The 24638-nt window shown below is 39.5% G+C and overlaps 4 protein-coding genes across 4 annotated transcripts; 3 read left to right on the forward strand and 1 right to left on the reverse strand.

The window, feature by feature from the left end:
- Positions 1 to 706: 706 nt before the first annotated feature.
- LOC135594278 (bidirectional sugar transporter SWEET14-like) lies at positions 707 to 2671 on the forward strand. The gene is made up of 6 exons (XM_065084679.1): positions 707 to 894; positions 1221 to 1257; positions 1389 to 1596; positions 1807 to 1968; positions 2054 to 2173; positions 2262 to 2671. Exons 1-6 carry the CDS (start codon positions 843 to 845, stop codon positions 2451 to 2453), a joined length of 771 nt encoding a protein of 256 aa, XP_064940751.1. The 5' UTR covers positions 707 to 842; the 3' UTR covers positions 2454 to 2671.
- Positions 2672 to 5143: 2472 nt separating this feature from the next.
- On the forward strand, positions 5144 to 11154 carry LOC135593260 (zinc finger CCCH domain-containing protein 6-like). Its single transcript, XM_065083159.1, has 7 exons — positions 5144 to 5492; positions 5641 to 5789; positions 6058 to 6123; positions 6285 to 6404; positions 6525 to 6815; positions 6922 to 7242; positions 10056 to 11154. The coding sequence occupies exons 1-7, from the start codon at positions 5426 to 5428 to the stop codon at positions 10443 to 10445; spliced, it is 1404 nt and encodes a 467-aa protein (XP_064939231.1). The 5' UTR covers positions 5144 to 5425; the 3' UTR covers positions 10446 to 11154.
- Positions 11155 to 12883: 1729 nt separating this feature from the next.
- LOC135594074 (cullin-1-like) lies at positions 12884 to 19402 on the reverse strand. The gene is made up of 20 exons (XM_065084497.1): positions 19236 to 19402; positions 18979 to 19110; positions 18778 to 18877; positions 17269 to 17454; positions 17129 to 17176; positions 16839 to 17042; positions 16679 to 16756; positions 16490 to 16579; positions 16233 to 16313; positions 16075 to 16137; positions 15239 to 15274; positions 15081 to 15167; positions 14841 to 14987; positions 14677 to 14732; positions 14469 to 14589; positions 14241 to 14402; positions 14018 to 14158; positions 13726 to 13944; positions 13462 to 13629; positions 12884 to 12985 (listed from the first exon to the last, which is right to left on the reverse strand). Exons 1-20 carry the CDS (start codon positions 19400 to 19402, stop codon positions 12884 to 12886), a joined length of 2388 nt encoding a protein of 795 aa, XP_064940569.1.
- A 1054-nt stretch (positions 19403 to 20456) lies between these two features.
- On the forward strand, positions 20457 to 22907 carry LOC103998235 (uncharacterized). Its single transcript, XM_009419654.3, has 3 exons — positions 20457 to 20608; positions 22457 to 22517; positions 22605 to 22907. The coding sequence occupies exons 1-3, from the start codon at positions 20471 to 20473 to the stop codon at positions 22826 to 22828; spliced, it is 423 nt and encodes a 140-aa protein (XP_009417929.2). The 5' UTR covers positions 20457 to 20470; the 3' UTR covers positions 22829 to 22907.
- Positions 22908 to 24638: the final 1731 nt, after the last annotated feature.

Below are 24638 nucleotides of genomic sequence, written 5' to 3' on the forward strand. Positions count from 1 at the left end.
GGATCGCTGGCTGTGTGGATACATGCCGAACGCCACGCCACAAGTTCACGTAAAATCTATCCACACACACACATATATATATATATATATAGATTTGTTTATATGCCTCTCATAGATTTCTCTGAATTTTCTGATGAGAAATATACTCTCATTCTTCTTCCTCTTATTCTCGCTCATATTCGTGTCCAACTTTGTTCTGGTTACCTTAATTCATGTAATCTTTTATGACTATGATCTGACTCCATGCCCTATCATATTGCTATTGCTTGTTTGCTTACCACCATAGAGCCAAGTTTCTCTTTACTACAAATATGGAACTTCTCTCGATATCTACTCCATTAACGAAGACCAAATTTCTTGTCTTGCAGTTCGGTTAAAAGTGACCAACAACAATTAAGTCATAATGTCTCTATAGAGAAAATTGATGTAATCAACAATATATATTATATATATAATTAGTTTCAGCATTACTGTCCCTGTGATTGCATGACACGGATCTCTTAAACTCCTTTCTGCCATTGGTTAGGAACTCGAAGAGTGCATGCGATTATTCTTGGCATTATGTGGATGAATCAACACACCTGAACTCGTCATGTGACCAATAATGTTCAAGATTTATGCCGAGTATGTGGAAGTTGATGAGGACAGTCTCAACAATTTAATGCCTAGATTGCTTGCTTCACCACCATTTTGGTTGCCTCGGAGCACTTTTTCGCAGCTTATATAAGGATGCGATGAAGATGGTGAGCTGCACAACCAGCCCAGCCTCCATTGCCACACCCAACTCTGTAGCTTCCTTGCTTGCTCTGTTCTAACCTCAGGAGCAAGAGAAGGGTTCGAAAATGCTGGTCATCACCATCGAGAACCCTTTGGCTACGGCAGCTGGCCTCGCCGGTAGTGTGCCTCTTCCTCTTTCTCCCTAATCCTTCTTCGTTTGCTTTGTTTGTCTATGTTCATGATATATGATGACAGAAAGCTCTTCTACTATAGTTCAGTAAAGCTTGATGAGCTCATAACAATCAAGCAAAGAAGTGATTGACCATCTCTGATCATTAATTTCCCAACTTAACGTGCCACGAGGATGTAGAAAAATTTGCATGAGTAGTACTACTTGTTGTATGAATGAATTTTGAGAGTATAGAAATGAGACTGGTAAGTATGTTTGGAGACATTTCTTTCATATGTAAGTAATGGTTTCTTTTGTTTTCTTCCTTGTGCAGGAAATATTCTATCTTTTCTGGTGGTTTTGGCACCCATGTAAGCAAGCCACTCCCAACATTTATGTTCTTGATTCATTTGTGGTTCATAACATCATCAATCCATGTCTGCATCATTTGCCATTTCTTTCTGACAAGTATATGAAAAGGGTTCTTCGTGGTATTTGGCAGGCCAACATTCTACAAGATCTACAAGAAGAAATCCACAGAAGAGTTTGGTTCGGTGCCATACATGGTGGGCTTGTTCAGTGCCATGATGTGGATTTATTATGGTGCCCTTACAATGGATTTCCTGCTGCTCAGCATCAATGTTGGAGCTTCCCTTATCGAGACGGCCTATCTCATACTGTTCCTGATTTATGCCCCGGCGAAGCCCAGGGTAATCTTTGGTGTCTCACATATAGATTGGGAGCACAGCACAAAAGTTACAGTAGTAGAACATCTAAATCTTGTTTGATTCTTCATTAGTAGAACATCTCAAATTCCAATTTCTCAGAAATGAGGAAGATAAGAAACCAATTTGCTTGTTCTTGCTTCACCGCCATGTTTGACCAGTGCAATCAAACCATCTTCGTCTTCTTTCGTGCAGGCCTTCACGCTGAAGCTGGTATCCCTATTCAATGTTGGCGCCTACGGTTCGGTCGTCCTCTTCACCATGCTATTTCTCCGGGGAGGACGACGAACCAACATCGCAGGCTGGATCTGTGCCTCTTTCGCCTTCAGCTGTTTTGTGGCTCCGCTATCCATTATAGTAAGCTGACACCGTCGCAAACTGCGATGTGACACCCACCATCGCTACCGTCATCATCTTACATGGCAAACTTGATCTCTTGCAGAAGCAGGTGATAAGAACGAAGAGCGTGGAGTACATGCCGATCTCACTCTCCTTCTTCCTCACCGTGTCTGCAATTGCATGGCTCAGCTACGGTCTCCTTCTCGGCGATCTGCACGTAGCGGTGAGTCTCTCTCTCTCTCTCTCTCTCTCTCTATCCCTAGCCGAAGTAGATGAGATCATGGATTAATGTTCCGGAGCTTCTGCGGCAGCTTCCCAATGTGGTGGGGTTCTTGTTCGGGGTAGCCCAAATCATCATTTACCTCGTCTACAAGAACGCGAAGAAGGATGATACGAAGACCAAGCTCGGCAACCAGCCCGCGGAAGCCACGGCTACAGCAGTGACTTCAGGCTCCGACATCGAACTCCCTGAGAAGCTGAGCACTCCACAAGCTGAGGTGTAGAGCCGTGTTGGGGTGGGGAAGAAGGAATCCATCAGATGATCTTCTAATAACATCATATTTAGTTTCATGGTTCCACTGACAGTGTTGCACTATAATATGATATGATATGACTACTACTAGTATTGCATTGATCATTTAGAGGAATGGTGGGAATAAATTGACTCCGTCCATGTAATTGCTGTAATTTGATTTGCTCAGTAAGAATTATATATTACATACGTGCTGGTCATCCAATGGAAGTTTCATGTTGAATTCCCTATTAAAAATATTTTTTTGTAATAATTAGTGTCACATTGATCTTCTCAACCAACATATCCAATTTCTAAGAAATAGATTTCGACAATACTCCCTTAAGCTCATGTAATTATGACCACCTCCTCCTGCTTTGACTCTTAGTTTACTCATCTCTAATGATATAATTACAAAGTGATCTTGTCGAACATGTCTCTGAGGAACATTAATTCTCATAATCTTTTCTTATCCAACCGTTTAGTTTAACACACTCACATCAACATATCTATATTAAACATGAGGAGGATGTTTCATCGTAATTATAATCTTGATTGCAACCTAATCATGAAGATGATGATGATGATGGACGAGAACATTACCGATTTTAGCTGCTGTGTCATATCTTAAAATAAATGTACTCACATGATCAAGGTGTTATATCATATCATGACTAACTCGACTTGAGACTAATCAAATCAGGGGCATGAAAATGGATCGGTGAAGTCAATATTAATTTTGGCTCATCGAGCTATATCCATCATGTGACTAACTCGACTTGAGACTTGACGAGGGCAATAATGGTGATGGGACGTGGTTTGATGTCGTCTCGTGCCTCGGTTGATCTGATAGTACCTGATCGAACAGATCGAAACGTCGGTCGAGGCACATTAACATCCTACTCAGGTTTGGTCCTTCACGTCACGCCAACACCGCTATCAGACGTTACAAGAAGTACGATCCTGGTCCCTGCAAGCGGGCACATCAAACAACGACAACCTTTACTATAAAAACCCCCACGCTTCGAGGAAACGGAGGAGGAGAGAAAAAGACAAAAACCCCCTGTGACTATCAACTGACTGGATCGTCGGAGGGGCTCGACCCGACCTGTGCGCAGGGACGAAGACGGAGCGCCTCCCATCGTGTGCCCAGGCGAGGAGTTCCCTTCTAGAGGAAACAGCCGTCCCGTTGCGATCGTACCATCACAGTCGGCCACCTCAACGGTCTCAAGGGTCGCTCAGGAAGATCCTCAATCATTCGGATCCGAACCCAGTCGTGTTGGCCCCGAGGCCATGGCTTCATATTGTTAAACTAATTAATCATGGAAATGGATCGGTGAAGTCAATATTGTTTGATTTTGGCTCATCGAGCTTCCGACTTGGAGTATTAATTGTCACACCGGTTCACTATTGTTGCAACCGACACACATCAACTACGACGTGCCACGTGGGGCATCAACAATTGTGGTATGCTGATGTCTGATGCGAGATGCTTGGGTTGACCAAGCGCCGCGTGCGTCGTCGTACTTGGATGACGTCGATCAAACGTCTCAAGCAACGGCACAAGAAGCCAAGATGTCGCCATGCACAGTAAACCATGATGCATGCGATTCTTGTGGAAACCATCCTTGCGATCCCCATCATTTATTGTAATGACAATGATTGGGGATGCTGAATCTAAATCCGATTACTTATTTATCTCTAATCCTTCTAATTAACTACTTTCATTTAGCTTAACCAAATAGGATAATTACGCAAATGCCTGAATTCTCACCGCAAAAGCATCCGCCCACCTACTCCCCGTTCCCGTCTGTCGATCGGCATGTGGGACCCAGCGGTGGAGCCATCGCTACCCCCACGAAAAGGGCACGGAGGTGACAGAGGTGAACCCAAAACGGGTCGGAGTTACTTTTAATTATTATTTTTTTATCTGAGCCATGTTTACGATCACAGATTACAAACAAAGAAAAGGGTGGTTTTCTTTTGCGTACGCTCGTCGCCGAACCCACGCACCGACTCCTGGTTCTGTCCATCTTTTCTTACCCTCGCCTGCGAATCTGAGCCGTCGATTTCGGGGACCAACCTAAGATGATCTATGATCCGGCGACGTACGAACGTGTCAATCTCGGGTTGGCGGCATCAGACTGTCACGCCCCCCGCTTCCGTATCCGGACGCGGTGGGGCTCTTCCGGCGTCTCGGATGACCAAAACGGCCCTCGCCAATCCCCAGAAACACCTGCCTGCCACTCCGCCTTCGCACCGTCGAACTCGCACCGCCGACACACCTCCGTCTAGCTTGGTGCGGTCGGATCCGCTGTTCCCCCGAAACCAACGTCGGTCCATGGAATTCGGAATCTCTGTAGACGCGTGTCCCCGGGACACCACGCGCCCACATGGGGACGCGTCGGTGGACGATGCCATTAACCTCCGCTCACCTAGCAAACCTCCGTTACGAGACCAAAGACACTACGGTTCCCACGTGCAATCCATCTCGGCGGCCAATACCAAACCAGGTGGACGAGAGAGTAAACGCGGAACGAGTGGCCTCTCTGGGAACGTGGCGATTTCGTAATTGAGGGAAGGCTCCGAGGGTAGAATGGGATGTGACGGTTTTAAATGATTTATTGAGGGGACAAATAATAAATACGGCATTTTGCATCTTTCTTTGGCTCCTATATAAAACCAAGCGCACCCACGAAAGGATCGGCGACAGAGTTTTGAAAGCAGGACCGAGAGCATCGAGAGCGGAGCGCAGAGAAGGGGGCTCAGAGGAAATCGAGCAGAAGAAGTAGAAATAGCAGCGATCGCCATCGGAATCGGAATCGATCCCTTCGGTGGCCCGAATTCTCCCCGGTTCCCGTAACCCCGCTCGATCGCTCCATTGGTTATCGTTCCGGAACCTTCCAGAGCCCCTCCCACTTCCGCTCCGACACCCACCACCGCCGCCGCCGGCGATCCAGGTCAATGGATATGTACGGACGCGACTCCGCCCCGGGTGGCGCCCGCCCCGATCCTGACACCGGCCTCGAAGGTAGGTCCTCGGTTTATTCGTCACTCGCCCCTTTCCCCCCCCTCTGTTTTCCGGGGTTGAGTGGTGTTTGGGTTCTCGGTTTGGGACTGCGATGAGAATTGGGATGATGGAAGTTTCGTTTTGCGCGTTTTCTTTTTTGTGCTGATAGAGTCCATGTGGAGGTTGGGCTTTGGAGGTGGCGGCGATGCGCATTACCCGGAGAGGCCCGGCGAGCCGGACTGTGCCTACTACATGCGTACCGGAACGTGCAGTTACGGGGAGAAGTGCCGCTACAATCATCCCCGTGATCGTGGATCAGTAAGGGTTTTGTCAAACTTTGATTTGGACTGGGTCTAGCAGGAATAACTCTACCTTTTGGTTTTGTGCTTTATGTGTTGGTAATGTATGTTGTTCTGTTGCTTCCATTAATTAGTTGGTGGTTTTGGTAAAAAATGATTAGGTAGCACAAAGTTTGAATTTTGAGCTAGATTAGTTACCAAGCTGTGAAATTTGATGTAATTGATTCGTGTTATCCACGATCGTGTGCTAGTCATGTTAAATTTGACGGTATCTATGCCCTCTTTAGTTGACTGGAGCAGGAAGGACAGGAACTGTGGAGTATCCAGAGCGAGTTGGTCAGCCTGTATGTGAGGTATTTACCTTATCTAGCATTAGTGTCTGGTCGAAGTCGAAAATGCAAGAATTTGCGGAATGGTGAATTGTAAATGAAACTTAAGCATTAGAGAATATCTTGGCTGGAGTTCTACATATATATTCTGTTAATCTTGATTATACTGAAATCTTTTTCTGTAGTACTATATGAGGACTGGGAGTTGCAAATTTGGTTCCAGTTGCAAGTATGACCACCCTAGACAAGGAGGTGGATCTGCACAACCAGTCTCACTTAATTACTATGGATATCCACTACGACCGGTTAGACTTGTTCTAGATATTCTTGATACGATCAATACTTCATTTATTAGTTAATGATCACATATTTTTCTAATCTGACTTGAGGTTGTTACTTAAGTTTGTGGAACTATGAAACTGTAGGGTGAAAAAGAGTGTGGCTACTACATGAAGACTGGGCAATGCAAGTTTGGTTCTACCTGTAAATTCCATCACCCACAACCTGGTGGGGCCTCTGTGCCCTCTGCCTCTGCACCTGCATTCTATCCGTCGGTGCAGCATCCATCAGTTCCTTCATCTCATCAGTATCCACCTTATGCTGGTTGGCAAGTTGCAAGACCTTCAGTGATGCCTGGGTCATATTTGCAAGGGTCTTATGCTCCTATGCTGCTCTCTCATGGAGTCGTTCCAGTTCAGAGCTGGAGCCCTTATCCGGTTCGTAAAACTATTGACACTTAAAAGACATTTTCATCATAAAATATCAGAGGACATAAGAGGTTAACTTCAGATGTCATCCTTTGTGGCATTGCATACGAGCCAGGCATCTGTAAACCCTGTTGTGTCACCTGCTGGTCAGCAAACAATTCAAGCGGAACCAATTTATGGATTAGAGAACCAGGCATCTTCGATCAATCCAGCTTTGCCTGTACCGCAAATGCCTTCTCTGTCACCAGCGGGACCTTCAAGCACCAACCAGAGGGGGAACATTTTTCCTGAGAGACCTGGGCAACCTGAATGTCAGTTCTTCATGAAGACAGGGGATTGTAAATTTGGAGCCAAGTGTAAATACCATCATCCACCAGGTCGGAGAATGCCAATGACAAATGTTGTTCTTAATGTTCTTGGTCTCCCTCTTCGTCCGGTACACATTTCCATTGCTTATTATTTATTATCATAAATAAGAAAGTTGAGCTGGTGACTTTCTTAGTTCTGAAGCTTTGGATGGATCACCTCTTTTCATTGAAGTTCCTAATAGTTGTGTAGGCCCAAAACTGCTAGTACAAGAAACACAACGATAACAATAACAAGTAGCAATATCCCAGCTATTTAGGGATGTCCATTAGATTTCTTGTCATTGAGCTATATTTAATGCAATATCCCTGGTTATATTAAGCCTTAAAACTGCAGTAGTTTCCAGAATCTTATGCATGCTGAAGTGAAGATACATTGGCATTATTTTTACAGCTTCATTGATATCTAGATCTAATTTTTGCAACAGTTCACTTAATAACTTGAGTGTTATTCAATTGCCACGTACACAAAAAAACATAGTGAAGAGTAACTAGCAGAATGGCTTGGAGCTGGCTCCATTCTAATAGGCTGCTTGAGTTTTTATTTGGGGTATAAATCTGCATATGACCTCAATGTCATAGGTCCAGTATTGAGTAAACCCTACCTATGTATCTTATGGATCAAATCACAAGTTGAGTGATGTCATCAGGTATTGGTTCCATGTGGACCATATCGACTAGTACATACCAGTCCAATCCCATACCAATATGTAATATTTAATTCTTTCCTGGCAACCGATGATGGTATGTCATACTGTATTGAGATCCTCTACGGTGCAACACTATAACAATAAACTGCTATATAAATTCATTGTGATATTGTGAAAACAAGAGAACCAGGCCAAACTGCAAGTATGTATAAGGCAATTTTCTCAAAATTATGTTAGCTTTGTATAATAACTGAACTTTGGATCACCCTTTTATCTTGAAAAAACATAGATACAAGTTACTGTTTACTTAGATGTATCTACTTTTGAATGGTTTTGGACTTGTGATTTTGTAGAAAATTTGACCATAATGTTTGGTCAAGCCACTTCTGATATTTAAGAGTCAATATAGTTGATTTTCACATTAGCAACTAACTATCATGAAGATGGTAAAAAGAAAAAGAAAACTAACTATCATGAAGAATTGCTGATGGTTTGTACTTTGTACTAAGAAAATTAGATTTTATTATCCCAGTATTGATGAATTCTCCAATCAAGATATGTTGCATGTTATTCCATGTATGCCATTACAAAGAAAAAGAATTATCACAAATATGGTGGATTAGTGTGATTCTATTTATAGAATACAAATCATTTTTGTGTAAATACCTGTGATTTCTTTTTATTGATTGATAAGATACAGTCCAGCTTAAAATCCTACGGCAGTTTATTGCTTGTTGGAAATTTTATGTTTCTGTTTGTAGGATGTTCAGGCATAGAACATAGTTTTGGATGGGCATGGTTGAAGGTTTCCAGTTTTTCTGGGGAGCTCTCATATTGATGACATGCTAGCATGATATGTTTTATTTGTTATGCTAATCTAGCAACTTTAGTTGTTCATGCTTTTACCAAGTGTCAGTACTGAACATGTGGTGGCCAATGATTCTCGGTAACTGTCATTTGCAATCATCTTTGGCAAGCATGAGGTTGTCTTGTGTTTATCATGTCAATAAACTTGTACCAAAACTAAAATTGTCAAATAATCTAGGGATAATTGATATGTCATAATCTGCAACGTCGACCAGACCTGCTTTTAGTTGGATGACCAGCCTCACCACAGATTTAATTTAGTTAGCAAGTCCAAACCAATCATGGATACCTTTGTTGCTGTTTGACCTGCTTATTCGTCCATACAGGACATGCAGTGATCTATTCTCCCCTCTGTATTTAAACTTTGCAGTCAAACCTGAAGATTGATTGAACAATCAAAACTGATGTTAAGTTTCTGTACCATGTTAATAAAACTTGAAAGAAATGTAAGCTAAAAAAAGTTAACAAGGACATAAGCATGACGAAAAATATTCATTTTGTAGGATGAATCTAGAACGTCATCAACGTAAGATTAACTTTTTGATTGAATTCTTTCAGGGTGAATCTAGAATGCCATCAACATGTGTGTGTGTGTGTGAGAGAGAGAGAGAGAGAGTGAGAGAGAGAGAGAGAATTCCATAAAGTTCCCATATTAAAATAAATACTACTTTCCTGTATAGTTGGCAATTCCAAGGGTGCCTAGTTGATATACCAGCTATAAGATCAATCTGTGAAGGTTCAGACTAGCTCTGTGCTGTATATGCATGCTTTTTACGAGGACTATAACTTCACAACTCATGATCTTGCATATTTGTGTTGTAATTCCCCATATCCGCTTTTTGATGGCTGCTGTAATTCTACGGCACGTCTAAGTTACAAACTTCTTTCAAATGAACTAATATAAGGTGAAAGAGGACGGAGAGCTTCAATACGGCTAACAAAACCTATGGTGATTAAAGTGTCATTATTTCTGATATTATGTTTCATTATTGCATCAAGAGAACTGAACCTTGTCTACTTGCATTTCACCGTCTCTGGCATAGACTTTTAATGTTGTCTAAGTTGCTACATATTTCATAATAGCTTTATGAATGTTAAAGTGTATAAGACACCATGAGTTTGATTACTGAGAAGGATTTAAAGTGACACAAGACACACTGGCAAAGATTGAATGGACCAAGGTGTTGATGATTTCTATCTAAGATGCCTTTATATGCTCACAGCTGAAGTGTTTGTTTCTTGGTTAAATAATTTTCTCTGCTCAAGGAAGTAGCTGAACTATCAGTCTGTTTTGGTAGTTACCTTATTAAGTCGCTCTTCTTTCAACTCAAGAGTTGATATAATTTCTTATCCGGGTCTTGTGACAGGGAGCTCAACCTTGCACTTACTACATGCAGCATGGATTATGCAAGTTTGGGCAGACATGCAAATTTGACCATCCGGTGGCAACTATTAGCTACAGTCCTTCTGCATCGTCTCTCTCTGATATGCCAGTTGCCCCTTACCCTATCGGATCATCTGTTGCCACCTTGGCCCCATCCTCATCATCCTCAGAGCTACAACCTGAATTCATTTCTACCAAAGAGCATTTCTCTTCTAGGATGCCGCCTGAGAACAGATCTAGCAGCTCCATTGGTTCAATCTTTTCAACAGGGGGTTTTCTTCCCCACTCATTTATCCAACCTCAAACCTCTACTTCAAGAAGCAGCAGCAGCAGCAGCCCAGTTCCTGGTAATGATATCTCTGGTTCAAGATGAGAATCTTGATCAGATTCTTGTTCAAAGTAAGACAAACAGCTCATTCTTCATTGGTCCTGAGACAAGTGGCAATGCAGCATATGCATGCCTTGCTTTTGCACTCAATCAAGATTCCAATTTTTTCATGTTGCAGAACTCTCAGGATCTGATCTAGGTGTTCCCACTTCTGAGATCTTTTTACTCTTGTTCACACAGTACCTTCGCCCAACTTTCTATACAATAAGCTATGGCCAACATGGTATAGCAAATCCTATAGTATTCAATCTCTTCTTGTTCCCTTAATAAACGGAGCCCTTCAGCAACACTAGAAAAGCCCAACAGTTCTACCTAGAATTATCAATTCCAGCTTTGATAACTTCATATCAGAATTGATCGCAAGCTTCATGGCTTGTGTCTTCCCCTGCTTCACTTTTATTTATCATCTCATTTCTTGCATGCATACCGTGCATAATTCTCTGAATAGCAGGCTATCGGATTCTAGTAACTGAACTAATCTGCAAATGTAAAGGCTGCTGGATTTTGCATCAACCAGTTGTCCAACTTGTCACTGTATCTTCTCATAGTTTCTCTGAACAGAATATTGAAGGCCCAAGTGTAATTTTATGATCAGACCATTCTGAGACAAGGTACACTACTGTTGTGAGACACTGGACACTTTTTAAGTTAATTGTTTTTATCAAAGAATTTATTACGTTTTCAGTTCAGCATAGATATGAAGTATTTGAATTTAGTTTATTAATCATTTGTCTAGATTCGCCTTTTTTCCCTCTCTATTCACATTTATGATTCAACACTGATAGCTTTATGATGCAATCCAAGAACCCAATTGTTTCTTGATGTTTCAGCCAAATTTTTCTTTGATAGAAGTGAGCTATTTTAGACGTTGTCTGTTTAGTTTATTTTTGTTCGGCTATCTTATTGACAGAGCTCATGACTGACCAATAAGCTGAATGCTGATTAGCAAATTTGATGTCTTTCTTTGACAGAGTATTTATGATTAAACTGATAACAGATATGTAGTAGATTTGTTTATCATGTGACAATTTTATTTATTGCATACATATTGCTTGAAGGATAAACTGTTCAGATACTAACAAGTCTAAAATTAACAAATTTTAGATCGTTTCTCTCAATGACCAGGTAAATGTATTAGGCTGCAAGATTTGTGTTTCTTTGTTTCATAAGTTTTTTTGTTTTTTTGGTTCTGTTCCAACTTCAGGTTCCTGATTTAGAAAATAAGCAGCAGAGACAAGTTTGAAATCCATCTAAAGCAAGTTTTAAATAATGGTAGATATTGATAATGTAGGATGACAGTGGGTGAGTGTTTTTTTCACATGTCAATCTATCTGACCTATTTAAATCGAGTTCGACCTTAGAGACTTAACAACTATTTTTAGGGATCTTCGATTGTGATGGGATTGTTGGTTCACAATGATCTTTAGATGTCATAATATTCCTTATTCTCAATATTTACACCAATGAAACTGCCATGGCCTCTATCTAAATCCTGGGTACCGTAGACCTGAGACGAATGAAGCCTTCCTTGGAACCCTGTGATCCTCTCTCTCTCTCTCTGTCTCTCTCTCTAGCTTCTGTAGTGGCCACTCTCAGCATTGAGGGCTGAGCAAAATGGATATCGAGCGAGCTTGAGTTGCCTTGAGAGGAGGACTTGTCAAGTCAACAGTTTGATCAAGTATTTTGTTCTTTCATGTTGCCTTTGGAGAAAGAGTTGAAGCAAATAATGGCTCAACAGATGGCCCTTTGTCATGTTATGGCTGACTCTATCTCACCCACACTACTACAATCATCTATGGGGCCGCCGGAGAACAATTCATGTAGCAGTAGTAATTTATATATGATTACATTTTAATGATGAAAGAGTTGAGGAATGCAGGCAAGATAGCAATCCAATGGTCACCTAGAATTAGCAGAGGGGAAGTAGTCAAAGGGCAAAGCAGAATTATTTCAGCCATCAGTTTAATGTTTATATAGGAGTTTATTCCTTATTTTGTGCCTTTTAGCTCTAATTGTTGAGGGTGGTAGATATTTTTAGATTCATGAAGTAAGGAACTTAAGTATAGAAGAAGACTACTATGGAATATATTGTAGAGATTGGGATTTGATTATTCTAGAAGGATGTGAAAAAAAAAAATAGAGATTATGGTGAAGAATTTGTTCTTCGTAGGTAGACGTAGTTAAGAAGTATCAAACTACTACTATAACTACTTGGAAGTGTGGAACCACTACTCTTATGCTTGGATTTGTATTTAATTGTTTGTCTCAGAAATTTTCTTTTGTATCCCGGACCTTCTCCCTCAACACTTACGAGGATGAAGGGACATAGTGGCTTGTCATTATACAGGTGGAACCTAAAGATTTCTTTCGTGGACTCATGATGGTCTTTGATCTAAAAACTTCAGTTTACTGGAGCACTTGAATCAATCTAAGTATCTAAAGATGCTGGGATTCTTTTGGTCCCTCTCCAGATACTCTCTGGTGATCAGAGCTTCGATTCTTTTCTTAATCGCCTTGATGTCAGGCTGCACATAAATCAAGTCAAAGTTAGGTCATAGAAGGCTAGAGAAACAGCAGTCCAGATAGTATTATTTAACTAGTATTAAAGGGTTAAACTAGGCTTAAAATTAATTGCCCCTCCAGCATGATGAAATGTTAAATAGGTTTTATAAAGGTAAATATGTTCATGTGTCATAGTGAAAACAATTCTCGTAGTATTTTATAAACTATATTCGTAAACTTTTTGATTGTTTTGGCCAAGTTCTAAAACTTGTAGAATTTTACATATATACTACTGAGAAGCTAATCGTTGTGTTCATTTGGCTAATTCCTCAAAGACTACTCAATTGTTGACCTCAGGAATTGGAATGTCTTTTGTGCTTTGTTGAACAATGCATTAGTTGTATGAGCGAACTGAGATAATCTAGTTTTTCTCTTTTTTTAAAAAGGTATTAGCATACTACTACCTTTAACATGCAGTTAAACAGCAGAGATCAAGTACCTTAAACACGTGGTTGAGATGTTCCATACATTCCACCACTAATTGATGGTAAACTATCACTTTGCGATTCTTCATAATCCGAACTATTGCTGCATCAACTGCATATTCTCTACCTTTATCAACATCTTGGATTGCCTTGTTCCTTTCGTCCACCGGAGGAGGAGGTATCTATAGAGAAAATATAAAACGTTCGACCTCGGTAAGCACGGCATGAGGAGGCAAGCAAGCGAAAAGACAACAGCAGCATGTAAAGCCATGCGTTACCTTGATCCTTTTCATTGCTTCAGTAAACTCAGAATTGAACTCAAAGTAATCCATTCTGGAGATCCTTTGGGAATTTGGCTCCTTGTTAAGAATTTTGTATCTTGCACGTGAAAGAGAATGAAGCAATCTGGTCACTTCATCGTCCGTCATACCTAGTTGTGACTTGATCTCAGAATAACCGAGTCTGTCAGCTGAGTTGAAAAGCATCAACACTGCAGCCTGTAGAGAAGGAACAAACTGTCAGGAGGATCTTTACAACAAGGTTTAATAATTTAAGAGAAGAGAAAGAAACCTGAGGCGTTGTCACGATCAGCTCTATGGTTCTCTCTCCAAACTTCGCATTGATATTGCAGGAACCAAGTGAATAAAGCCATGTGAGCTTTCGACGATATGTTGTTTCATAAAATATTTTGAACGCTTGTACGCATTTGATCTACAATATGGGTAAAAGATTGAATTATTATCCATAATCAAAATCATACGTGAGGAAAACAAAAAGAGTACTTTCACCTTACCAGTTCAGAAGGAAGATTGAGATCATGAGATTTGTAGCCTGGCCAGAATCGAGTCGTTAGAACAGTGACTGATAAGTCAGTTCCAGGATTTTCCTGGCGATTAGATTTGAGATACTCTTCAAAGCTTGATTGGATTTCTCTTGCGAGTGTCATATCAGTAACCTGGAAAGAAAGAAAATTGAGAAGCTGATCACTGGGCTTAATCATAGGGGATTAGTATGAGCGAACCATGCCCTCCATCTTCCAGGTTACTTGCCACCCAAGTTGTTGCTTCAGCTTTTTTAACATACTCCTTTCGTAGTCATCATGAGCACTTCTGTTGAATAGTAGCCTCCGAGCGAGCTTCTTTCTGCAGATTAAATTTATGATGGAAATATCAATAAACTGAATCTATAAACATGGATGTGATGGCATTATTCAATGGATCGGGAATAACCTATGGATTTCAGTAAAAAGGTCTTTATCATTGACATATGCAAGCAACTTCACCGTCTGTGAAAGAGTAGTAATGTCACCATAGGATGAGTCCTTGGTCTTCATAAAGACGATCAGAAAAAAAAAAGGGGGGAAAAACTAGCTAGTAATGGGAATCGTAGTTACTTTCTCTATTGTCTCCTCGACAGCTTCACTTGAATTTTTAGTGGCACATTTCTTTAAGGTATGATCGCAGAAAGTAGCCAACAGTTCGACACATGAGTTTCCTGAGAAACCCTTGTTGCAGAAAACCTCGAAAACCTCTTTAAGAGGCTGTCAAAAGAGTGAAAAATGGTCAATATTCTAGATAACTATTGCTGAAAATGTAGCCAAAGGAATATATATGCATATATTCAAAGTTCATACCTTGCGGAGAGGTGAGTTGTTCTGGAAACAGTCATTTGAGAATGCCAAGTACTTGGCATTAAGCTCAATGACACTTCTAACTAAAACCTGGAATAATAGATGGAATGGACTGCTTCATATTTGCCAGGATGATTTTAAAATACAAATGAGAAAAATACCAGCTCTTGCAATCCAATCTCATCTTTTTTCTCTGGCTGCATAAAATTGTTACCCAAAATTAAACTTTTTAAGTCAGAATATTTTGGAAGGGGAAGTACATTTAGGAGTCGGAAGCAAAAGAATATTAAACAAAAGAATCAACCTTCTGCTAAAGGAAAACTTGATAGATTTGACATTTTAAAGCAAGAAATAATCAAAGCTTCATTACAAACATAAGCTTGAATTTTCTTTCTACAGACGAACTCGCCATTATGATTGATCACAAACTAACTACAAACTAACCGCTTGTTGTGCCAGAATCCATGTCCAACTGAGATTTAAGATCATTTCTCTAGTGAGATGGATTTCTGAAACTATCATCATTGTCTCTTCATAATACACAGAAAGACTTAATCATGCTTTTACGAATTTAAATATTGGTCATTCTAAGGCTTCATAGCTAAATGTTCTTAGATAATTGGTCCAAAAGGAATAATTGTATGTTGTTCCAAAGACGAATCACTAGATGTACTTAGTTTGTTGCTCCCTATTTAATGTAGAAAGTCCTCATTGCAACAAGAAAAATATTGAAGATGGTGTGTAAAAACAAAATAATTCCACAGAATTGTAGTTCCAAGTTTATGAATTCGACATAATATCCTGATGGATTTATTCAAGTCTTAAGGAAAAATTTCCTTGCGAAATATTTCTATAAGGTGAACATAAAAAGCTTTATCAATCCCAAAAATTATGAGAGAAAAAGAACCATATTTAGGTTGGTTATAAAATATGTAACATAAGGATGGACAAATCTTTAATCTGACCACAAAAGACATTCTCTAAGGAAAAGTTCTACCTTCTTATTGCTTGCAGCATCTTCTGCTTGTTTCATCAAGACTGTAAGTTCAGCGGTAACTTGCTGCATGGTGAACAATATAATGACATCAACTACTAACATCAGATAGTGATTCACTTGACTTGTGGTAAAACATATGATGGAAGTTCAGTACTAACCTGTTTAATTATCTCTGAAATAAGATCCATACCACTTGCTATCTTGTAGAAGAGTCTACACATCCTAGACAAATCGTCCACCTAGCCCAAATAAAAGGTTAATGTTGACCACCAGATAACTTCAACCTTTACTTTGTGTGTGTGTGTGTGTATATATATATATATATATATATATATATATATATATATATATATATATATATATATATATATATATATATATATATATATATATATATATATATATATATATATACCTTGTTATCCCGAATCAAGACATGGCATCCTGAGGTTTCATTTTCGAGAAGCTGGTTAGTATAAGCTGACAGAAGCTCATCTTCGACTTTCTGCCAAGAAATCAACATGTGGAATAAATTATACAGTACGCAGCCAAATATAAACTTATTCAGAGTAATTATAAAGTCATAAAAACACCTGGGACAAACCTGTAGTAGCTTCGGTTCACTGATCTCATGCAAATAATGAAGAACTCTGTCCTTCTCTCGTTTCAAGCACTCCTCGGCCTAAAGACATCAAAGAATGTCACGACATGATATCGAGTCATTGAGGCCTTTGCCATAATTCAAACAAAATTAATGTTATTACTTTAAACATGTAATCTGGACAGGAATCTTCCACAATCCAGATTGAAGCTTTCTGAGAATAGTATGTTGAGGTCTCTCTTAGCATGTGTGCCTCGAAGTCTGTTTCATAGTAATGCGTCTTCCCCGATCCAATCTCAACAAAGATATTCAGGACATTCTTCAATAATGTCTTATCAACCTGCTCCCCGTCGCGCTCTCGATTAATCTGCTCAGTGGACCAAAAAAGAAAGATTTATACCACTTGTTTAAAAAGGAGTCGTTCAGCACATGCATGGAGTAAGATCAAATTACCAAAGAGATCACAGCATCTCTCACTTTGTCTTTAAGAACCTGGTAAACCTGATCAAATACAACAGTTAGCAATTTTAGGCAAAGAGATTCAGACAGAAGCACGCAAACTTCAACATGTTATGAAGAATCCTTGACATTACCAGTTGTCTAAAGCAATTTAGTCCAACTTCAGCGAGTGGAGTGAGAGATCTTCGAGGAATGTAATAGCGATTAATATAGAAGAAGAAATGTGTTAGCCATCTGACCATTACTTTATAGTTCTTCCATCGATGTACAAGTTCCAGCAACATGACCTCATCGTGTTTCTCGCTCAATGCTGGCAACGCCTGAGGGAGGAAATAAAAGTTGCAGAAAACGTATCAAAACAACTTGATAACAAGACAAAGAGTCATATATAAAGAAACATCAACAATCTGCACATATAACAAAAAAGAATATTCTTCACTTCATCAAAGTATCAAACTATCGTAACAAAGGCCACGGATAATTAATTACAAGATTACAAGAACAAAGATATCCTAAACCTCCATGATTAAAGACTCGAGTTGCAATGGTACAGGCCACGGATAATTTGTTATAAGATTACAAGAACAAAGATATCCTAAACCTCCAAGATTAAAGACTCAAGTTGCAATGGTACGTAGCAGCTGGTACGATTAAAAAAACATCTACCAAACCTGCTAATAAGAGGCACCATCCACGTTCTGAAGCATGCAAGTCCAATATGGCCCATGTAAACAATAGTGTCTTGAGAAGACCTCTTCATATATTTTTGCCATCTGAACAACATTTTTGGCCCTTCTGAAACATCTAACTTTGTGAAGCTTCACGTCTCCTTAGGTATATCAGCCATCGAATTATGAAGAGCACCTCATATCAATTAACAGCGGTGCGGTGTATTGATCATTAACGCAATCAACTCTATTATTTTATCCACCCCATGCTTCAACAACCCAGCTTACATATCGAAGTGTAGCTTTATGATATTATGGAATATAATGAAGATGATGAGGTAGAGACAATGTTTAGTTAAAACTACAAAAATAGTACTAAGAGGTAATAGGTGGAAGTGCTGGTATATGCCACAACGTCATACTTGGTTTGCCTTACAGCATGTTTAGCCATATAATTTTAGTTTCTTGCCACGATTATTTGTTGTACATATATGTGTCCCTACAGAATAAACATAACAATTATATTACAAAATACAACTTCTACATATCAATTATGTACTCCAGTAGTGTCTTGAACTTCAATTATGCTTGCAATTTTAGTTCCTGAAACTGGCGACAAAATGTTTTCGCTTCTATTGAAAAACAGATAAGATGCTTGTATCCAACAATGATCAACTCACACTAATTGATCCAGCATTTGTACTAAATCCTCAATCAAAACATATAAATAAAATCACTATATACTAAGTTGCACAATCTGTATACAAATAATTTACTTTAATCTAGTATCATATTTAACCTCTGACAGCAACATCATCGTATCAATAAATACACCAAGTATAGCATCTGAGAAGTTGGGTAGTTCCACTGATGCAGTTCACAAATTACCGCAAACAGAATCCGACGATTCATGTATTTCCTAAGTAGCCGAAAAGAATGATCTATATCCGTAAAACAACATGAGACTTTGCTCACCTCCGAAGTCAAGTAGTCTTCGACCAACTCCCGGTACTTGTCATAAAGCAGCTGCGAGTGGTCTTGAGGGTGGTTCCGAGAGGCTATATTGAAGATAGTCCTGATGCAGCAACAAAAGCCAGAACACGATCATGTCAAGCAAAAGACAACCGAACGCATCAATGCGGCGGGAACAACAAGGAAGTTCGATCGGAATCATACGTGTAGAGCATCATGCACTCATCGGTGATAAACGACGGCTCGGCCCGCCCTTCCAGGATGTTCGTCAGCTTGGTGATGCCCTTCTGTACCAACTCCAATCCCTCCTCCAGATCTACGATCTTCCCCATGACGCTAAGACCAAACGATCCAAACCCCTACAAGTCCAACAGTCCACGCGAACCAACCGAGCCCTAGAAACCGAATCCGAACCAAAATGACAGCCGAGAAACAGAGTAAAGATAGCAGAGCAGACGTACCTGACGAAAGGAAAGGAGATGAGAAGGAAAGGGCGATGGGGAAGCCAAAGCCCAAACCCTCGAAGTCGAGAAGAGGCCGATGATGAAGACGATGGAGGGAGGACGCCCGGATCCTTCTCTATGTATAGAGAGGGAAGAGGTCGGTGGAGAAGGGCGGGCGATCTCATGCTTTCGGTTGGGATTCCTTCTTCGGTTTCTTGGAATTGATTTGTGTCCTCGGACACGAACTCTAATCTCTGGTTCGGGTCTAGAGTTGTCCTACATTGGTACCTCCATTCATACCCTTTTCACTGACTGGTTGAAGTGAGCAACCCCGCTATGGGACCCTCGGTCGACCACATCAAAACGTGGAGAGCTGGTGGGTTTCAAAGGAGACCGTGACAGAAAGAATCGACTTGATTTATTTGTGAGCCAACGAATCGACCTTGTTAGTTATTAGTTGAAGCGAGTGACGCTGCCGTTGGGCCATTCTAAATGGTGGGCCCACTCCCCTGGCGACGGGGGTGTTCAGGTGTGCCGTAGTATAAATGGTGGGAGCAAGCGCTGTGGATCATCCATAACACCCGTCCTTCACGCTTTACGATGTGTGCCGAGACTTGATTAGTGGCTTTGGATCATCCGGACCGAGGCCTATGGACGGTGGGATCTTCCCTTAGAGGTTGAATCCGAACCCCACCCTAATACATTCATACCAAAGGATTTAAATCCTTGACTAATTCCTTAAGCAAAAGAAATCCAATTTAGTTACTTATTTTTAACTGTCTTCATTAGGGTACCTTAATTTGGCTTAGGTGAGATAATTAGGCATAGGATCCACTAACTTATGAGTTCATCCAATTAGAGTATCCTCTTTGTCATCCATCTCAAATATAATCAATAAGTATTGGATCTAATTAAAATTAGAGTATCTCGTTTTGGGAGGGGGAGCAAAAGAGAGAGAGAAATATATATATATATATATATATATATAATAAAAATAGTAGTAGTCTAATTTTAATTTTAATTTTTATATAACAATTATTAGATGTTGATTTAATATGAATAATTATGACACTTTATTTTTTATATTATATTATAACTAGTATTATAAAAATAGTGAGATATTAACTTAATATGGAATATAATAATTATGACATTTATTTTGTTACGGTGAACCCGTGGATCGGTGTGTCGCGAGTCGAAGCGGCCGAGTTGGATCGTTCCTGGGTGTACAAGACCCAACCCTTATCGACCGAATGCTTTATATCCCTCCCAACTCTCTCTCTGTCTCTCTCTCTCAAGCAGCTTCCAAGACAGCAACGATGGCCTGCGAAGTGTGCTGTATGTTGCTAAGACCTCCGATCCTCCCTTATCGCCAGGCACTAGCAAAGAAGGTGACAAGCCATTCGTTTCTCGAACCTAAAACTGGAAACTTTCTCTTAATTCCCGGCGTCCCTCAAATATACTAATGCTTGTTCTTTCTGAGGAAGTTTTGTATTTGTATGAGCTGTTTTTTATGGTATATCCTGCTGGCAACTCATTTGCAGTATAATTTTGTATGAGGCGATACGTCATACGGCTGGTGGGCAGATAATGCCGGTAGTTAGGAGTAGAGAATCGGGACGATTTGTGGGTAGATGAGACTTCACCGAATTAGTCCCTCAATAAATTGGGTATAGACCAAGTGATAACAATGTTAAAGGAGGTTGGAATTCTTGTAGATAAGGAAAACAATGGAATAGATAAAGGTTGCTTGATACATTAGGCCGTTCAGAAGGACATTGTTTTATGCATATCTAAGAAACAAAATGAAAGGGGAAACAACAAATGATTTTTAGGGTAAATTGAACTGATTTCTTGTTCTGATGAGACTAAATGACTAAGATGGCTTTTGCTGTCGGTGGCTATGATCACATTTGAACAAGATTTGTGTATTGAAGACACTTGGTAGTGGAAGGATGGCTTGTGACTACCTTAGTTGCGCATTTGATGTTTTGGGATTGTGAGATTGGATGTTGCTACCAAGAAGGAAGAATTACTAGATATGAAACATCTCAGAAACAGGAGGAATCGACAAGGTACCCAAAGGTCAAGTGTTCTGATGTTAGCTTCTCATAGTCTCCCATGGGCCGTTAGAAAATATGATTTGACATGCCCAAAATGGAGGTTAGATTTTGGGCAAGAAAGAGATAGGAGGACCCATTGAAGACCAATTAACAAAAGGTATGTATCTGTCTATAATGCATTGATGTAAATGAAGAGTTCAATTCGTTTTGTTTCTTCTTTAGAACCAGTAAATCTTGGACCCGTACAACTGTGTCACAGAATCAATCAAACCCAATATATCTATCCTATACAACAGAAATGTCCCTCTCATTGGAGTTATTAACAGTTAATTTTGGGCTTTTCAAGTTACTTTCTTGTTATGCATTGAAGAAGTCCCTCATTGAACTTTAACTTCAATCCATGAGAGCCATTGAGACTGCCAAAATGGAACTGAAACCAAAACTAAAAGTTCAAACCATCAAAATCCTCTTCCTTTATAATCGAATTGGTTGTCTTTGTGCCTGAATCCTGATTGTCTTTAGTAATCTTTTCTGCACTGATAGTGACTAGGTGGGAGACTCATGCATTGGGCTGCATTTTTTTCATTAAATAGACGTACAAATTTTCCTTAGTATTCATATCGGTATGTATTATCTTTTTCTTCCATTTGGTCTATGTCTTTTAATTTATTTTACTTGGTGAATTTTTTCTCTGGTTGTGATGGCTCTTAATAATGCATATCCACCCAAATTTGTATCAGATTAGGGATTATTGGCACACTTACATATTTGGCATTTTACAATGATCAATAAAATGTGGATTAGTCAAATTACGGAAAGATTGAGGTAGTGAAAGATTGGCATGCCTTTTCACATCTTTTGTGCTTTCTATGAAAACTGAATTGTTTATTCCAATTATGTTTTGGAACTTTATGCTTAATACAAAAGATTAAAGGACATAGGAATTTATCAAATCTAACCATTCCACCGTGGAAGCCTTAAGCTTGTAATTCATCTACTTATTCTCCTTGTTAGTCATAAAAAGTTTCATTAAGTCGTGAGTCTTAGTGCATTAAGTGATAGCCAATTGGACTATCTTCCATACTTGCATGTGTGGCCATCTGAACTTAAATCTTGAAGTGCAGCAAAATTCATATGCAGATGTTTATTTGTGGGCTTTTCATAATATGATGGCAGGAGTTATATGTAGGGGCTTCAGATCTAGTCAGTGTATCAGGCAAAACGGCTTCTAGGACAGGTCTAAGGCAATCCTGGTTGTTATGTTGCTTTAATATGTGCAACTTTGCTTCTGCTTCAGCTGATTCTGCTTTGTTTTCACTTGCAGCAATGAGACTATTCAATATAATTCATCTGATTGGTATGAAGAAGGCCATCAGCTGGGGAAACCATCCTAATCGATCATTGCCGAAAAGGAAAATTTCTGTTTCAGTTATGAGTTTTGATACTGTAAATCCCCACACGCGTACAACAATATCGGGCTACTGGGTCGGACCTGATGCTGAAGATGGGTGGGGTTATGTCGAGGCTGTCGTGGATCGAAGTGTTTGAATGAATATTTACTCTTCAGCAAATGTAATTAATTCTTTGCAAAGTTTTACATGCTTATCGGTTCTTGATTTTTCTTTAAGCAGAGTGATTACCTTTATCCAGTTCAAACAAGATCATCCATAAGGGAGTATATGTTCATTTGCATTTGAAGTCTTCTCCTTTACCACGAGAATCAAGGCTGAGAGCTTAAAACCTTTGAAGAATCAGAAACCCTTCATTTTGCTGTATAGAAGATAAAGCGCCCACCATCGTCTTGAAAGGTTTAGATCTCATTATCGGTAGATTCCATCATGACTTTACACCTACCTATTCACTGAGTTACAGGTGTTACTAGATCTCATTTTGATCCATGGTTATGAAAATGCAAGTGCATAACAACAATCAATGGTAGCCAAATCCAAGAACCATACAGCAGTACAAATTGCTTTCGCTAGTGGATCATTAGTCGAAGTTTCATCAGACAAAAATTATTTGGTTTACTATTCATTGAATTGCTGAGCAGAGCATTCAAGAGCAAAGAACAAAATGATCATACATCAAACTGTAAATTTACTGAAGAAGTCTGAATTTGACAAGGGATCCTAAAGTTGCCTTGTGATACTGATTAACTTCAATTTTTCTTTCATGGTTAGGTAGTGCGAGATCAAACCAAGATATACCAAAATCATATGTGATCTATGAGATTATCCGCCTTGACAACAACATCTGCTGCAAATCTTTTTTTTACATATTTCTATGAAGAGAATGTTGTAGAGAGAGAGAGAGAGAGAGAGAGAGGGATTCAAACATGAAGGAAACAAGACAATAAGAAATGATTCCAAATTAGTATTCCAGATGGAAAAGAAACGACAAGTTATGAGGTTCTACAGAGTCCAATGTAAAGTAGATCAGGTGTTCTATTCTCTCATTCCAAAATCCCTTCATCAATGAAATTATGCAACTCTGCGACTAATAATAGACTTGCCTCATTCTTAATTTAGATTAGTATTTGTTGTCTCAAACTGTGTTTATGAGTGCCGGTATGAATCGAATCACATGATCTGTTTACCAACACGTCTCGACTTCTTCCTCGGTTAACTCCTTGCCATCAAGTCCAGTAATAGATTTACTCTCTTGAACACCACCAAAGAAGATGTGAATGTAGAATGGACATCTAGAGAAGGCGACGAAGCGTATTTTCATGGCATTTTAATCTATTTGTAGATTTAGACAGAGTAACGCTTGTCTATACAACATTTTACATGACATATCATGCCCACAACAAAGGTATTTTACCGTCTAAGTAATTAATCCAATTCCTTTGATAAAAGACTTTTGAGGATTACATCATCTAAGTCATTAAGTAATTTGTAATGACTTAATTATTGATTGATAAAGATATTTTTTAGTTTCACATTAATTAATTGAGAAGTTAGGAAACCAATGACCCGTAAGTTCGTCGGATTATCCATACTCTCAAAGATGTTTTTTTTTTAGCTCAAGAGTTTCGAAAGAATAAAACTATATAGGTATATCGATTATTCAAAATGGATAATTTCTAAATCGAATCTATCGCACAAAAATGATAAAATATGGAGGTATCCATGCTATATCACATGTGAAACAAATGCCAACTACAACTTACCCAATCATATACTTCCCTATGATTGGTGCAGAAGAAAACAAACGTGGGACCCACTAGTGGGTCCACGTCTATCTTCACTATGAGGAAGAAACGGAATTTGGGTAAGTTTTGACGGTGACGTGGATGAACAACCCGCGGGGAGCTGCATTTGACTCTATTGCATCATCACGGTCAACGTGGTTGACG

Source organism: Musa acuminata, chromosome BXJ1-9 (genome assembly GCF_036884655.1).
Source record: "Musa acuminata AAA Group cultivar baxijiao chromosome BXJ1-9, Cavendish_Baxijiao_AAA, whole genome shotgun sequence".
Taxonomy (NCBI): Eukaryota; Viridiplantae; Streptophyta; class Magnoliopsida; order Zingiberales; family Musaceae; genus Musa; species Musa acuminata.